Source organism: Lagopus muta, chromosome Z (genome assembly GCF_023343835.1).
Source record: "Lagopus muta isolate bLagMut1 chromosome Z, bLagMut1 primary, whole genome shotgun sequence".
NCBI lineage: Eukaryota > Metazoa > Chordata > Aves > Galliformes > Phasianidae > Lagopus > Lagopus muta.
This window is the reverse complement of record NC_064472.1, coordinates 51,875,529-51,891,381: the sequence shown is the minus strand read 5'-3', so window position 1 is coordinate 51,891,381 and position 15,853 is coordinate 51,875,529. Positions and strand designations below refer to the sequence as shown.

Sequence of the window (15,853 nt, the reverse complement as noted above, 5' to 3'; positions counted from 1 at the left end):
CATACTGCTATTTTCAAAACCACAAATAAAAATCACACGTATCTTCTGTCTGTTCAGGCAGAAACCTGCGTGGACATTATTTCTGCTGCAAAATATCTGCTGCCATAAAAACACAGGCTGTTAAAGGCCAATATGTTATCTAGACACACCCTTTTCACCTTTCTGAGCACTACCTGAGCATTCCAATCAGTTTATGGTACAGCAAGGTTAAGCACCTAACCTTTGTCAAGCTGAGAACAAGGACGGATAGCCAGTGCTTAATGAATCACTACAAACAAACAATTGAGTAGTCATTATCATTAAAAAATCAGAGGAAATTTTAGGAAATTGTGTCTTGAATTATTTTTTCATGGCATTAGAAACACAAGAAAAAGAAATAAAACTTTTGCTTCCAGATGGAATGATCAAGTCTTGAACAGTCAATGCAAGTACTTATTATTAGGCTGTGTACCTTTAGCTCTCAAAGAGCAGAACTTGAGGCCAGGCTTCACGGAGCAGTACAAACATGATATTTCACAAGGATGGGCTCAGCAATACTGAACACCACCTGTTCAGCATTTTTTTTTCTTCAACAGAAATTAAAAGTTTTTTCCATCTGCATTTACTTCCTTTTATTACTGGTGAATGGGTATCATGTTTAACTCACTGAGCTCTGTGCTAGGGAAAAGGTGCTTGGCAATAGCTTTATTTACTCTCTTTCACACTGAGAATTCTTAAAACATAAATTTATTTCTTATTGTATTACTAGAAAAACTAACACCTAGCCTATAATGAACTACAAGCAATTATAAAACCCAGAAACTCACCAAGCCTCACAAACAACACTCCTGTTGCTGTTATCGTCTTCATCCCATTAGAAGCCACACACTGGTAGTATCCCGTGTCTGTCGTATCAAGATCTTGGATTCTCAGACGTGAACCATAATCTGTTTTTCTTATGATGATACGCCTCGGCTCCTGAACCACTGGAGCATCATTTTTTAGCCATCTGACATTTGGAGATGGATTTCCTGCTACTTTGCAGTGGAGGATCGCTGTCTGCCCCTGGACTATGGTGATATTGTTTACTGGTTCCAAAAAGGTCAGAAAGTAACCTGAAAGGGTAAGAGGTCAGAAAAGTTAAAACTTTGCTTGGCTTGGGATAAAGGCCAAAGGTTTTTTATGAGTGGATCTTGGCAAGAGTTGCAGTTTTCTTTCAAGTATATACCAAAAAAAAGAACGGTCCCAATTCACTGTCGTAGGTATATATCCAAATTGTTTCTGATTGACTTCACGCTTCTCTGCAGGTAAGTATGTGGACCAGAAGGTAAAGCATGAACTAATGCTATTACAATTTTATCTTCTTTCACCTATTCTGAAGCTGCTTTTTTAACTGATTATAAGCTGCTATTTTTTTAATGTCAAGTCCCAAAATAGTGCTAAAACGGACTGTATGTACATTAAGTAATCAGGTTTCATGGGTTTTAGATTTATAAATGGAAAATAAAAACACTAATTTGTGATTTGTTGAAAGCAATGGGTTTGTCAGAAAGCCTTTACACTACACCAGTAATTTCAAGTGATAAAAAATTGAACAACGGGTGGAAGCACAATGTAAAAACACTTTTCAGTAATAAGTTCTATAGGTTATTATTTTTAAATTTAGTTTGTTCTTACAACTGATGCATATCAGCCACTGAAAGCTTGAGAGCATTTAATTTCTCTGTAATAGTAAAGGGATTGTCAAAACACATCAGAAAAGTATCCACCTGTCACCTTAATGTTTGCTCTGATGAATTTATACTATCTGGACACTGCATTAGATGCACTTCATATTGCACTTCATAATTATGTCAACTGAATCTAAATAAAAGTTAACTTAGATAAATGTCTACAAGTGCCATTTCCTGCTGAGTTAGAAAATTTTGCAGTTTTTTAATTAGGAAATAGCACATTACTGTGTAGGAATCTAATACTAGAATGTAACAGTCAACTTTTTCAGCCTAATTGCTGAAATATTTAAACAAAATGGATGCTTGGTTTTTATTTACATTTAACATGACCATGAAAATCAGTTTTCCTGTAATAGATTTTAGTTGTAGCATTGGAAAGAGGAAAGAGGAATGTGTGACAGTAGAAACATCAAAATATTCTAAGTTTGGAAAGCAAAATTTTGCTGAAAAATTGGGTTTTACTGAGCATTACACTGTTCCCACAAAGCAACTTGTACTCTAGAGAGTATAATATGAAAATACAATGTAGACAAGTGTGAATTTAATATGTCAGTACACAAAAAATTAAGTAAGATCCAAATATATTTCTATTCTCTACACAGCACTGCTAAGGAGAAATATTTTGTTAGCTTTTTCCTTATAAATATTTTTTTCTTTCTGTGTGTAATCTTACATTAATTTTCCCCATTTTGATTGAACACAGAATATATATATATTTAGGCATAGTTTTTAAAAAAGGGGGCAGAAGAGATAAAAACTACAATGAATGCTTTCTGCAAGGTCTTTCCTATCATTTCTTGTGGTTCACAGTCCACAGCTGCAGTTAGAGTTACTAGAATTATATTCTGGCAGGTAAGAGGAAAACAAACTACCTCCTGTCTTACAACAAATTATCCTGCCTGTTACAGGCAACAGAAAAAATTTACCAAAACTATAAGCCAACAATTGACATGCATAAGCATTTCTATACACAAGACTCCACGATCCCTCACAAAGCAGAAAAGGGTTTTCCATAGCTATTTCATTTTTAGTTCATTATTTAAAGAGTGCAAAAAAATATTCTGTTAATTTTTCATAACCTGTAGCAGTTTATTTTCAAACAACACAGCTGAGGCAGGGTATGTGTGCAGGAACACAAAAGTCAATTTGCAGTAATTTGAAAAATGTTCAAAAGAAGTCAGTTTGTGGTAACTTGAAATACATTCGAAAGTGAATTGACACAGACAATAGCAAGACAGAAGAATAAATATATGAAAAGAAATGGAAAAGTGAGTGAGTAAAAAATTATTCTAATTCTAACAAAAAACTAACAACACAGAAGAACGTGAAAGTACAATGACGTCCAGTCATACCAATGGTAGTGTGCTCTTGGGTGGAAGAAGATTGGAGTCAACAACACAAGGCCACAAGAGCATCAACTCAAGGAACAGCTCAGTGCCCACAGAGGTGTCTGAATATACACATACAAATGAAGAAGATTCTTAGATGTAGCCAGTACGAGGTACAATTTCTTAGCCTGAAGTTACTCCTGATTACAAAGAAGTGAAAGAGGCAAAAAGAATGCTTTCCGTGATGATGGGGCCAGTTGAGGACTGTAAACAAACTGCTCAGTGAGTGTTCTCTGCTTCTCTACACGTTCCTCTGCTTATTTGCTGCACTTTTTGTTCCTAACACACAGGGATATGAAAAGTCTGCAATATTCTTGTGCTGTGGTCAACTTTTGTGTTGATAGACGGCTTATAGTTCGCTTAAACATGTATCACCATATCACTTTTCCTGACTTAACCTGAGTTGAGTCTTCTGCTCAGAACAATTATGGATATTATGTTTAAATTAATCCAGCTGAAAACAGGTAGTAAATTTAATTATTAGGATCAAGAATTATTGCTAATTCAAGACTAAGTCAATACCAAACCTTGCTGTTATTCCAATTAAACTGGGATTGTTGGAGGAAGCAATCTGATACATAACTTAAGCAATACAAAATATTTCATATACATTTATGAGTAAGATGCCATTAATAATTCGAACAAAATTATTACCACCAAAATCAATGATTTATGCCAAAATCAAAGATTTATGAACTAATTCAAATACGTTGTGATTGGATGCACTTCCCCTGAAGTCAGTGTAATCCACCTCCTAAAGATCAGAATTTGGATTTAGCTCATTATTGCTCCTACCAATTATATTTTGTGCAGTGTTTTAAATTATCCTGTTATTACAAATGAAGTAATAAATATTTTAACCTGAGTTTTGAAGCAATTATGTTTTCATCAAAATTCCGTGGAGAAGCTTGGGAGCATTAGAGCAACACCTACCCACTGCCTCTGTCAGTATCCTTAAGAGCATACTGTTTCAGCTTCATTTCCTCTTTGAAAAATGATGCTGAAGTCTGGCATTTGTACTTACAGAATCTGAAGTGACTGAGTGGGCAGCCATTACTAATGCTGTCCTGTTATTTGACACTGACTTCAAATAATACAAAATTGCAGATCTTCCAAACTCAGTGAAAATTTTTACCAATCATATTCTAAAGAACATTTTCCTTATTTAATTTCTGCAGTGATAATTAGCAGTTACTTTTTGTGATGCATGCCACATCACATTCACAATTTGATGCAATGGTTTCGGAAAAAAACAAACTAGTTCCCAGGCTAAAACAGTTGGTTCTAAAACCAACTTCTAAATATCTTTAGTTATTCTAGATCAAGTTCTGGCTTAGATAACTTTGACGAGAGCTCTATTTTTTGTTAATTTCATTTTTCCTTCTCCCTATGTAGGTTTAAAAAACAATCAGGCGTTACTAATTTTGAAACCAGCTTCATGATCATCTCTACGAGTAGCAATTACCAACAATTTGTAACTTGTTGTTTCAGAAATTCTCAATCCAGTTAAGTCTCATATAATGTACTTATCAATATTATCTTCCAAATCATAGAAGCACAGAATCAAAAGGTTGGAAAGCACCTACGAGATTATCTAGTCCAACTGTACTCCCATTACCATTACTAAACCACTGAGCTACTAAACCATATCTTGTATATCGTCTGGATGACGTGCTGTGTGATTTGGTTTAGTGCTAGTGGTGGCAATGGTGATGAGGAGACGGTTGGACTGGATGATCTTATAGGTCTTTTCCAACCTTGTGATTCTATAATTCTATGATTGTAGCTCCTCATTCAGGCACCTCTTGAACACTGCCAGGGACAGTGACTCCACTACCTTCCTGGGCAGCCATTCCAGTGCCTGACCACTCTCTGAGAGAAAAAGTTCTTCCTCATATCTAATCTAAATCTCCCTTGATGTAACTTGTGGCTATTTCCTCAGGTCCTGTTTGTTGCCTGTGAGAATAGGCCAAATCCCTCCTCATCACAGCCTCCCTTCAGGAAGTTGTAGAGTGCAATGAGGTCTCCCCTGAGCCTCCTCTTCTCCAGAGTGAACAATCCCAGCTCCCTCAGCCTCTCCTCATAAGACTTGTGCTCCAGACCCCTCACCAGTTTCTTCGCCCTTCTCTGGACACGTTCCAGGGCCTCAATGTCTTTCTTGTAGTGAGGGGCCCAAAACTGAACACAATACTCAAGGTGCTGCCTCACCAGTGCTGAGTACAGGGGATGATCACCTCCCTGCTCCTGCTGGAAACACCACTTCTAATGCAGGCCAGGATGCCGTTGGCCCTCTTGGCCACCTGGGCACACTGTCGGCTCATGTTCAGCCGAGCATCAACCAACACCACCAGGTCCCTTTCCTCTTCACAGTCATCCAGCCACTCTGCCCCAAGCCTGTAGCACTGCATGGGGTTGTTGTGGCCAAAGTGCAGGACCTGGAACTTGGCCTTGTTGAACCTCATCCTGTTCACCTCAGCCCAGCGATCCAGCTTATCTAGATCCCTCTGAAGGACCTCCTAATAGAAACTAAAGAAAGAAAAGCTTAAGTGTCTTGCCCAAATTCGCAGAATGTCCAATTAATGATAGAAATAATGAAAAATCTGAGTAATAATTTTCTAGATACAAGAAAAAAAAAAGCAAAACTGCATAAAATACAGAACATTTTTCAGATTAACATCGTAAGACTTATCAGTTTTCAGAACTATTAGAAATATATATAATATCATTTGCTTAAAAAGAAATGTGGCATTTTCATTCCTTCAGCTCTTTATTTTTCCTTTATTTCTGCCTATCCACTGTTTTCATTTTTACCCTCACTTAACTCTTCTCTCTTTTTAAAATTAAAAGAACTTCTGCTTTCTCACTGCAATTTTTTCAACTGACAGCCTTTTATGATGGCATTTTATTTTGAACATTAATAAAATTTTATGTATTTCCAACACATTCTTTTTTTCAAAGTAACTCAAGTTTTCATTTGATTCTAATTCCACCATCTCCAATAAGATGGGCATAATTTTTCAGCAAAAAAAAAAAAACAAAAACACCCTCATACTTTAGCTTACATAATGACAGTGCTCTAAATTCAGAAGTATAAGGACTAACTTGAAGATGATGACACCACTCTCCAAGATACTGCATTGTGAATACAGTAATAAGTGTATTCATAGAATTGACAGGTAATCTATGAAGAAAATGAAACACTTGCAGAATGTTTTGGGTTTATATAATATCAGAATACTGAGAGAAAACAAAAATGAAAGTTGCTGAAATAGAGAATTTCTTTCCAGAGATATATACAGCAATATTATTAAAAGTAAAAGAGTTTAGGGGACACGTATCACACCATCACACCTCAGTGGATGGCTGGAGTCCAGTACAGTGGTTCCTTTCACACGTAGATCATGACTGGAAAAACACTGAGAAGTAAGTCTTAGCTCAGGGAGATGGAGAAGCCTAAGATTCCTGATTTCTTGCACAGACCATTTTCCTAAGTACGAAGCAGTCTTCTCAGTTGGTTGCCCTTTAATGACAGTACAAGGATGAGCAAATCACTACAGTATGTTGGAGCTGGATTAGGAAATGTAAGGAATGTTGGCGTGTCTCCCAAAATACGTGAGTAATTAAGGAGACTACACTGAGCTGTACATTGCCATATGTTTCCAGATGAATTGATACCTTTCCAGCCCAATTTAATCTCACTATATGCACCCTGTTTTCCTTAACCTGTATGATCTCAATATACAAAAATTCAGCCATGAACATGTAAAATAAAGTGATTTGTATCACATACATTTTTAGACAAGCATCTAGATGCTTCAGAAGTACTTTGGAACAGGTTGCAGCCAATTCAGTGATGAACTGGAATTGTCACTGAAATATTTCCATAATTTCAACATTGTCCCCCATACTTAAAACTAGTGAGATTATACTCTCTTATTTGCAGAAGAAAACCTACTTTTGAGCAGTATTTTCTCATACTGGGATGAAGCCCAGGTGTTTTACTTGTCCCTGCTGTCCTATCCTACTTGGTTGAACAGTGTTGTTTCTTGCTTTCTGAACCCTCAGAGGAAACTGTAAAGAGGCTGCTTCTCCAGCCATTGGCAACTGAGTATTTAGAAGCAGACTGTCAGGTATAAGGCCATGTAGGTTGGGTATAGACTGCCTAGAGGGTCATCAATTGTAAATGAAAAATTGCTGCTTTCAGAATATGTATGAGTAATTCCTGATATGTTGCTCCATGTCAAAACCAAAGAAACCAAGATATTCCAATCATAGCTGGGATTTATCATATAGGTATATGACCCAAAATAAGTTCCCACACACACTTGTGTAGAAACCAGAATAAAGACCAGAGGTTTGAAGCATCTTATGTCCTGGATCAGCTCATCTCACTCAGTATTTCTGCTGCTGCAAAGCTGCCCTTACTCATACATTTATTTAGCCATTAAAGTTAAAGCTCCAGTACTCCCAGATCTAACTTACGGCACTACTGAGTCTTATCTACTATTATTTTCAGAGAGATTTTCTGTCAATTCTACCACCAGAAAACTAAAATAATAATAATAATAATAATAATAATAATAATAATAATAATAATAATAATAATAATAATAAAATCAAATTAGAATACTAAATATTCTTCAATAAGGAAAAGAAGGTCAATATGGTACAAAAACTGAAGGATTCTTTCTACTTTTCTCACGGTGCACAAAAACTCTGAAATTAATCTGCAATGGTGTTTTAAAATGGAAACTGTTATGTTACTATGATAGAAAAGCACAGGGGTTAACATTTGAACTGAAGAAAGAAAATGTTCAATTTTTGCTTGTTGAGAGAATTTTGTAGCCACAAAAATGAAAGAGGAATAAAATGAGGCCATTTCCAGACCAGGCATGTTGGAAACTAGCAACTGAATCTATACCAATGAGTCATATATGAACAACAGTCTCTCTCTAATCCTCTCTCTCTCTCTCTCTCTCTCTCTCTATGCGTGTTTTCCTGAAGGAAATAAAAAATCCTTATGATGTAGAAACATTTGAGATGTGATTAATTACTTCCTCAGACAGGTATTGCCTATGGCCTTAGGAAAAAAATAATTAAAATAAGGAAATAACTGTAACTCCTTCTGGGTAAGTAATGTCATATGAAAGAAACATTTTCTTTTATGTCTACACCCTTACAAATTTAGAAAGAACAGAACAGTAGAATTAAACTAAATTACTAGCTAAACACGTTGGGCCCTTGCAGCAGAAGGTAAACAGACTTTTTCACATAAAAAGTAATGGGTACTTGAGTGTGAAGTAGCTTTGAGAAAAAATGTACATAATCTTGCTAACAGGAAGGACTGTTACAGAAATCTATTCCAATAATGGAAGATGAAGTTCAATCCTCTAAATAAAACTAGGAGCTTGAACAAGCAGAAAAACATTGGTAAGAGGAGCATACTGAGTCTTCCTCATAAATAGGAGGAGAGTGTTCAACATCAATGAGATGTGGGATATCAGCAGGAACATGATTAGAGAAATGAAAAAATAAATATGCCATTTTTATATCCAATTAATAATTCGAATTAATGGAAGATTAATAGAAGTTCTTGAAAAATCTTCTAATAAGCAGAGTCAAAATAAGAAATCTAAATTCCAGATGATGCACAACAAAAAAACATCATTTCATATGGGATGTCTACAACAACAGCAATGACTGTATTCCAAGGTCTTTCCAAAATGCAAGCATTATGAATAAATTCTGAGAAGAACATCTAGCCAGGATTTCAAAACTTTGCAGATTTCAACAGGTTCTCACCTTGCTGAAACTGCTGATGGTAAGGGAGAAAGTAGTTTGAGCTGTTCATGCTAACAAGAATATCTGTCATTTTTCTATGTATAGTGGTTGACATAAATTAAAAAAAAAAAGAAAAGTAAGAAGGGCTTCTGTAAGTATATTGGACTAAAGAGAGATTGCTGAATAAGATGGCAGTTGTTAAACAGGCTGGAGAAAAGGCCTAAGTACTGAACATCTTTGACTAAGCCTTTACCAGCAAGACCTGCCTTTAAGAGTCAGAGACTTGAAAGGCAAGGAAGATTCAGGTTCTAGCCCTCTGTTCATCTTCTTGGTGGAAGAGGATCAGATTCCGGTGAGTACTTAAGCAACCTGGACATAAGTAAGTCCATGAAGGATGCTGGCAGATGTCACTGTGAGACCAGTTGTCAACACTGGAGGAAAAAGCAAGTGTGACTCCTACCTTCAAGGAAGAATGAAGAAGGACCAACGGAACTATGGTTGAGTCAGCTTCACTTCAATTTCTAGGAATGTGATGGAGTATCTAATCCTATAAAACATTTTCCAGGCACAAGAAATGAATGAAAATCATCATGAGAAAGCATCGTGGATTCACTAAGGGGAAGCAATGCTTGGCTAACTTGACAAACTTCTATCATGAGAAGTTTATCCTGGTAGATGAGAAGAGAGCAGTGGATATTGTCTTTCTGGAGTTCAGTAAGGCCTTTGACACAGTGTCTAATAAGTCCATCATAGATACAAGCTGTAGACATACAGGCTGGATGAGTAGACAGTGACCTAGATCAAGAACTCTTTGTGTGACTGAGTCCAGAGGGTGGTGATGAGTGGCATGAAGTCTAGTTGGAGACTAGTCACTAATGAAGTACTCAGGGAGTCAATACTAGACTCAGTCCTGTTAAACATTTTCATTAATCAAAGAATAGAAACATAAAATCATAGAATCCTTAGAATCCTGGAACGGACCTCTGAGGGCCATCTAGTCCAACTCCTCTGGAACGAACAGAGACACTTCAGCTAGATCAGGTTGCCTAGGGCCTTCTTTCTTTCAAGTCTTGCATTGGAAGTCTCCAGGGACGGGACACCAACCACAATACTAGATAGCATGTTCCAGTGCCCCACTCTCCCTCACTCCTTATATCTAGCTTAAATCTATCCTCCCTGAACTTGAAGTCATTTCCCCTTGTTCTATTGCCACAGACCATGCTAAAGAGTCTGCCCCCTTCTTTTCTGTAGCTTTCTTTTAGGCCTCTATCAGGTCACCTTGCAGCCTTTTCTTCTCCATGGTGAAGAGCCCGAGCTCATTAGAAAACTGAGGGAGGTGCTACAGCCCTCTGTTCATCTTCTTGGCGCTCCTCTGTACCTGCTCCAACAACTCCATGTCCTTGTGCTGGGGGCTCCTGAACCAGATGCAACACTCCAGGTGAGACCTCACCAGTGCAGAGTAGAGGGGTGGGAACACTTCTCTCAAGCAGTTCTAGGCACCTCAGTTCAAGGACAAGGAACTGCTTGAGAGTGTCCAGTGCAGAGCCACAAAAATAATTAAGGGAGTGAAGCATCTCCCTTACAATGTGAGGCTGAGGGAGCTGGGTATCTTCAGTTTGGAGGAGACTGAGGGGTGACCTGATTAGTGTTTATAAATAAGTAAAGGGTGAGCGTCATGAGGATGGAGCCAGGTTCTTCTCAATGCCATCCAGTGATAAGACAAGGGGCAATGAGTGCAAACTGGAACTCAGGAGGTTCCACATAAATATGAGAAAAACTTCCTCATGGTAAAGTTGACAGAACACAGGAACAGGCTGCCCTGAGAGGCTGTGGGATCTCCTCCAAAAACATTTAAAAACCACCTGGACACATTCCTGTGTGACCTGATCTAGGTGTTCCTGCTCCAGCAGGATGATTGGATTAGATGATCTTTCAAGGTCCCTTTCCATCATTGATATTCTGTGATTCTATGTGAGTCTGTGACCTGCTGCTTGCACTTGTCTTGATGCAACCCACGATACTTTTGGCCTTCTGGGCTGCAAGCGCGCATTGTCAGCTCATCTTGAATCTTATTAATCAACAACCCCAAATCCTTCCCCCCTGGGCTGCTCTCAAGCCATTCTCCACCCAACCTATATCTGTGCTTGAGATTGCCGCAACCCAGATACAGGACATTGCACTTTGTCTTGTTGAACTTCATGAGGCTGGCACGGGCCAACATGTCCAGCCTATCCAGCCTATCGGCATGGCATGCCTTCTCTCCAGCATGTCAAACCTGCTGAGGGTGTACTTGATCCCATTGTTCATGTCATCTACAAGGATGTTAAATAACGCTGGTCCCACTGAGGAACGCCACATGCCTTCACTTGGACATGGAGCCATTGATCACAACGCTCCTAGTGCAGCCATCCTGCCAATTCTTTATCCAGCAAGTGGTGCATCCATCAAATTCATTTTTCTCTGATTGGTGACCAGGATATCATGCGGGACAGTGTCAAATGCTTTGCATAAGTCCAGATAGATGATGCCAGTTTCTCTTCCTTTATCCACTGGCACTATAACTCCACCATAAAAGGCCACCAAGTTTGTCAGGCTTGCCCTTGACAAAGTCATGTTTGTTACCATCAATCACCTCATCTTTATTTTCCATGTGCCTTGTAGAGCCTTCAGGAGGATCTGCTCCATGATCTTGCTAGGCACAGAAGTGAGACTGACTGACCTGTAGTTCCCCAGATCCTATTTTCCCCTTCTTGAAAATGGGGGTAATATTTCTTCTTTTCAAGTCAGTGGGAACTTCAGGACACTGCCATGACCTTTCAAATATGATGGATAGTGGCTACATGGCACCATTCTGATGGACAGTATGGCAGGAAGGTAATAAAAGCAATATGTGTTTGAGTGATTTCTATAGTCTCTCAGCGCAAGTATTGAAAACACTTAAAATTCGTTCTACAGATTTCACTATCTTTGCTTAGAACAAGGAAGGCACAAGACTGCCTTTCTTACAGGTATGTATACACAGACAAATGAACAAATAACAACATGATTTTGATTGTCCTGAAAAAGAATGATTATATCTAGGAGGAAAACTGAACTTAATTTTACCTTTAGGAGTAGGAATTGGTCTCTCAAGTCCATCGACATGGCTTAAGGGGTCATTTGAATCTGGAATTTCCATTTCACCTAGGCAAAGAATAACAAGTTTTTATGAACTGAACTTCTGGGTTGATCTATCCCTTACAAAGAATTACGACAGTGCGTTAGCTAACTTATTCAGGCCAAATCCTATCTCCTGAGTAGCACAAAAGAATTCCTAATGACAAAATCAGGAAATATCCATACCATGTTAGAAAACATAAAATTCAGTCAGTTCTGGGGAACATCTTGCGCTCTACAGATATGGCCAGCATTGAAGTCCATTTTCCAGCTCACGCTTAAAATAAAGGGATTTACAAAGGACTCAGGCATTTCCTCATCACTGTCCAACCAAAGCAAGTCATAACACAAATTGGTGGACAACCTGGATTGCAAAATAGCATAGATCTGTTTTTGAAATTACACTACAATAATGCAGATTCTATTTTTAGAAGTCAGGCTCAGGATCCTTAGTAGTTTTCTTATCCTTTTCTGCAACACATCACTAGAAAGTATCTCCTAGAAATGAAAACAAAGTAACATAATAATTTTCCCTGATGATTTTACCAGTTTTCCACATGCTGAACTACAGTGAACTCCTACTACATAAAGCACATAGTTGACAATTTTAAACTAAAATAGGAGAGGTTTAGGTTAGATTTTAGGACAGGCTGCCCAGAGAAGCTGTTGATGCCCCATCCCTGGAGGTGTTCAAGGCAAGGTTGGATGGGGCCCTAAGCAGCCTGATCTGGTGAGTGGCAGCCCTGCCCACAGCAGGGAGTTGAAACTGGGTGGTCTTTATTGTCCCCTCCAACCCAAGACATTTTATGTTTCTGTAATTCCATTATATATCTGAGCAGGCAGAAATAATGCTGGTCTGCCAGCAGTTCTTGCAGGCAGTAGACAACACTTCCAAGTTCACTTTTCACTGCTTTTGCAGTGTGAAATGATGAAGGTATTGCACATTGCATTATGTCGAATTTCAGCAGAGATACATCACTTCTCATTTTTGCAAGGAAAACTGAAATACACTTGTGTCTACTCCTTTCATTCTGCTTGACCTCCCTTAAATATCATAAGGAGATTAGAATGGGACACCAACATTGACCAGTTAAGGGGAAGACCAAACAATGGAGAAAAAGGAAGAGTAAGAAAAACACCTCCTTTAATGCTGTATATTCAACTTTGAAATGCTTGTTTCCATTTCTTCAGTCAATTAGTGAGATTCATAACAGGAAAAACATTAAACCAGCCAGCAGCAAAGAAATTTTTCTCTCTTTTCCCTCCTTCCCAGACTCATATCTCTTTGTTTCGAGAAGCTTTAAAAAGCAAAGATGGTAAGAGGAGAAAGCATTTGCCAATTTGAAAATGTTTCAGTAATAGTTTTGTGTGATTAATTCTCATGTTTGACAAGTTTATGTCTGGCAAAGACATTTAAGAGAGAATAATTACAAACCGCAGACAGCACCTACAAGCAACATCTCCATGACTAAGCAATGTTAAAATTGAAAATCCTTTATCTGCTAAATAAATTATAAATAAAAAACAGGTCTGTCACTTACATTGATGCCTTTATGAAAGAAACATTTATATTTAATGCAATTTGCAAAGTTCCAGTTAGACCATATTTATTCTGAGTTTTTAAGCTTAACCTTGAATTTACAGAATCGTAAGATAAGATGCCATAAAATCATCATAAGCATGAAAAAATAATTTTTTACACCGGAAATTCTTCTAGTTCAGACAATCAACAAGATACTACAACCAAATAGAAGGTTTTCACCTTGAATTAAACAGAAAAAAAGAATCCTCTCCTAGGAAAAAGACAACATATACCTGTTGAATATTGTCAGTGTTTCTGGAATTTAAATTCCCAACTTAATACATTTTTCTTTCTAGGATTGAATCCTCTACACTTTCCTCAACAGATAATAATCGTTGCAATCATTTTTCCTTAACTCTCGTGACTTCACAACAGACATTTCTTATCATGTACTATCGCCAATTTTCCACACATATATACATCAGATTTGCAGTTTTACACTTACTAACTTCTGTCCTTTTTCCCATTTCATTTACACAATATTCCTATCTGAGTATCCCACTTTACTTCTCTTCTACTTTCCTTTTTTTTTTCCCTACCCCTGGCATTTTTCCACATCCTGCTGCTGCTAAAATGGGTGAAAATCCACAAAGGTGGAAAAGAAATGTCTAAAGTGTACATGGCTATCATAATCACACTCAATGCCATTAAAGAAAGGGAAGACAGGGAAAGACGTACTTGGCTAGGAAAAACAATGAGAAATGAAAAGTAATGAACACAGGGAAAATTCTTTCTCAATACAAGGGTTTGTTCAGAGCTAGTTATGACAGTTGACGTGCAGGACTTTGGTCTCAAAATTGCTAGTTCCAACAAAATGGAGCTCAGTGCTAAAAAGCAGTAAGAAGGACAAATTCAGTTAGCATTGGCTATTTCTGGGAAAAGAATAGAGAATAAAATTGAAAACAGCATTATGCTGCTGTATACATCTATGTTACTCTTTCATACATAGAAGGTTGCATGTTACTGAGGTCCTCTCATCTTAAAAAAAAGGACACAGTGGTGTAGAATGTTTCAGAGAAGAGCAATAAGAATAATGAAAATTACAGCAAAAACTTCTGTGCACCTGCTAGGATTCACCACTGAGAAGGAGGTGGTTGAAATGCTTTTCGATCATGAGATTCTTGGACTGTTGTTGAGATCCAGTATGTTCTCTTTTACCAATCTCTCAGTAAAAACATGGAAAAACAGCAAAAGGAAATTTCAGAAAGTGAAAGACCAAGCTTTCTGAGAAAAATTATAGTTAGGTTGTGGTCAAAGTTCGAATGGATTACAGTTGAGAATGGACAAGTTAATAGAAGAAAAAAAGTATATGGAGCTATAACTAATATACAGAAATCACATGTGGATGAGGAGATTCTTGAGCTCAAAATGGCTAGAAGTTAGGAAAATACCTAGAAGTGTGTATACAAGCCTCTCTTACCATTTTTCTCCTGCATTTCCTTTTCGCTTCTACTGGAGCAGTGACAGTCAAGGGGTTGACATCTGATCTGCTCTAGTATGGTTACTGTCATATTTTCAACTGTATGTGTCCACTCTTCAGACTCCAGGAGAATCATAGCTCATTTCTGAATCTACAGTCTACATTTGCAGTGTGTGTCAGGTAGAAAAGATAACCAGTTTCTGTCCTCCTTGTACATGAGCAGACAAGACTGCAGAGTAACTCCACCTGAATGGATACTCCCCACATGGGGCAACGTGTATTTCATATTGATCACCTACCACATCCTCAGGGATATCCCTCTTTCTAGGGATGACACTGTCAAGAAAAACACAGATGCTGTAAATTGTACTTTTATACTGCTCATCTACAAACATAACTTCTTTACTTTTCTGAGCAACCGAGGAAGTTTTTTCAATGAAGGGAAAATTCCAAAATCAGAGCAGAAACCATACTTAGTCAATATTCTATATTTATGGCGTGCAAAATGTAAGTTGATATTCCATTTCTTAGTCTTATATGTAGCAAATTTCAGCAAGAAGACAAGCAATACATAGAACATTTGTCCAGCTGAATATAAATAATTATTCCTCCTTTTGTTAATTCCCTTCTCCTGACAAATATGAGGAAGACTTGCTTATTGACAAAGATTCCAGGGTAGGTAGCTCTTCTTCAATTTAGGCACTGATGACCAACAAAATATCTAAGAAAACATCCTGTGTTACTGAGATAAGAATGTTCTAACACATGAAAACACAAAATCACCAGATAGATCACAACACCAACTCAGGCTGCA

At 37.7% G+C, this 15,853-nt stretch overlaps 1 protein-coding gene across 1 annotated transcript in view; it reads right to left on the bottom strand.

Annotated features, from left to right (window-relative positions):
• The window catches only part of ROR2 (receptor tyrosine kinase like orphan receptor 2), a 150,709-nt gene that overhangs the window by 33,131 nt on the left and 101,725 nt on the right, over positions 1-15,853 (bottom strand). The window contains exons 2-3 of the mRNA XM_048931255.1: positions 11,987-12,064; positions 807-1,094 (exon numbers count right to left, since the gene is read on the bottom strand). Of these exons, the coding sequence (XP_048787212.1) occupies positions 807-1,094; positions 11,987-12,064 (366 nt within the window). The remainder of the gene's footprint in view (positions 1-806; positions 1,095-11,986; positions 12,065-15,853) is intronic.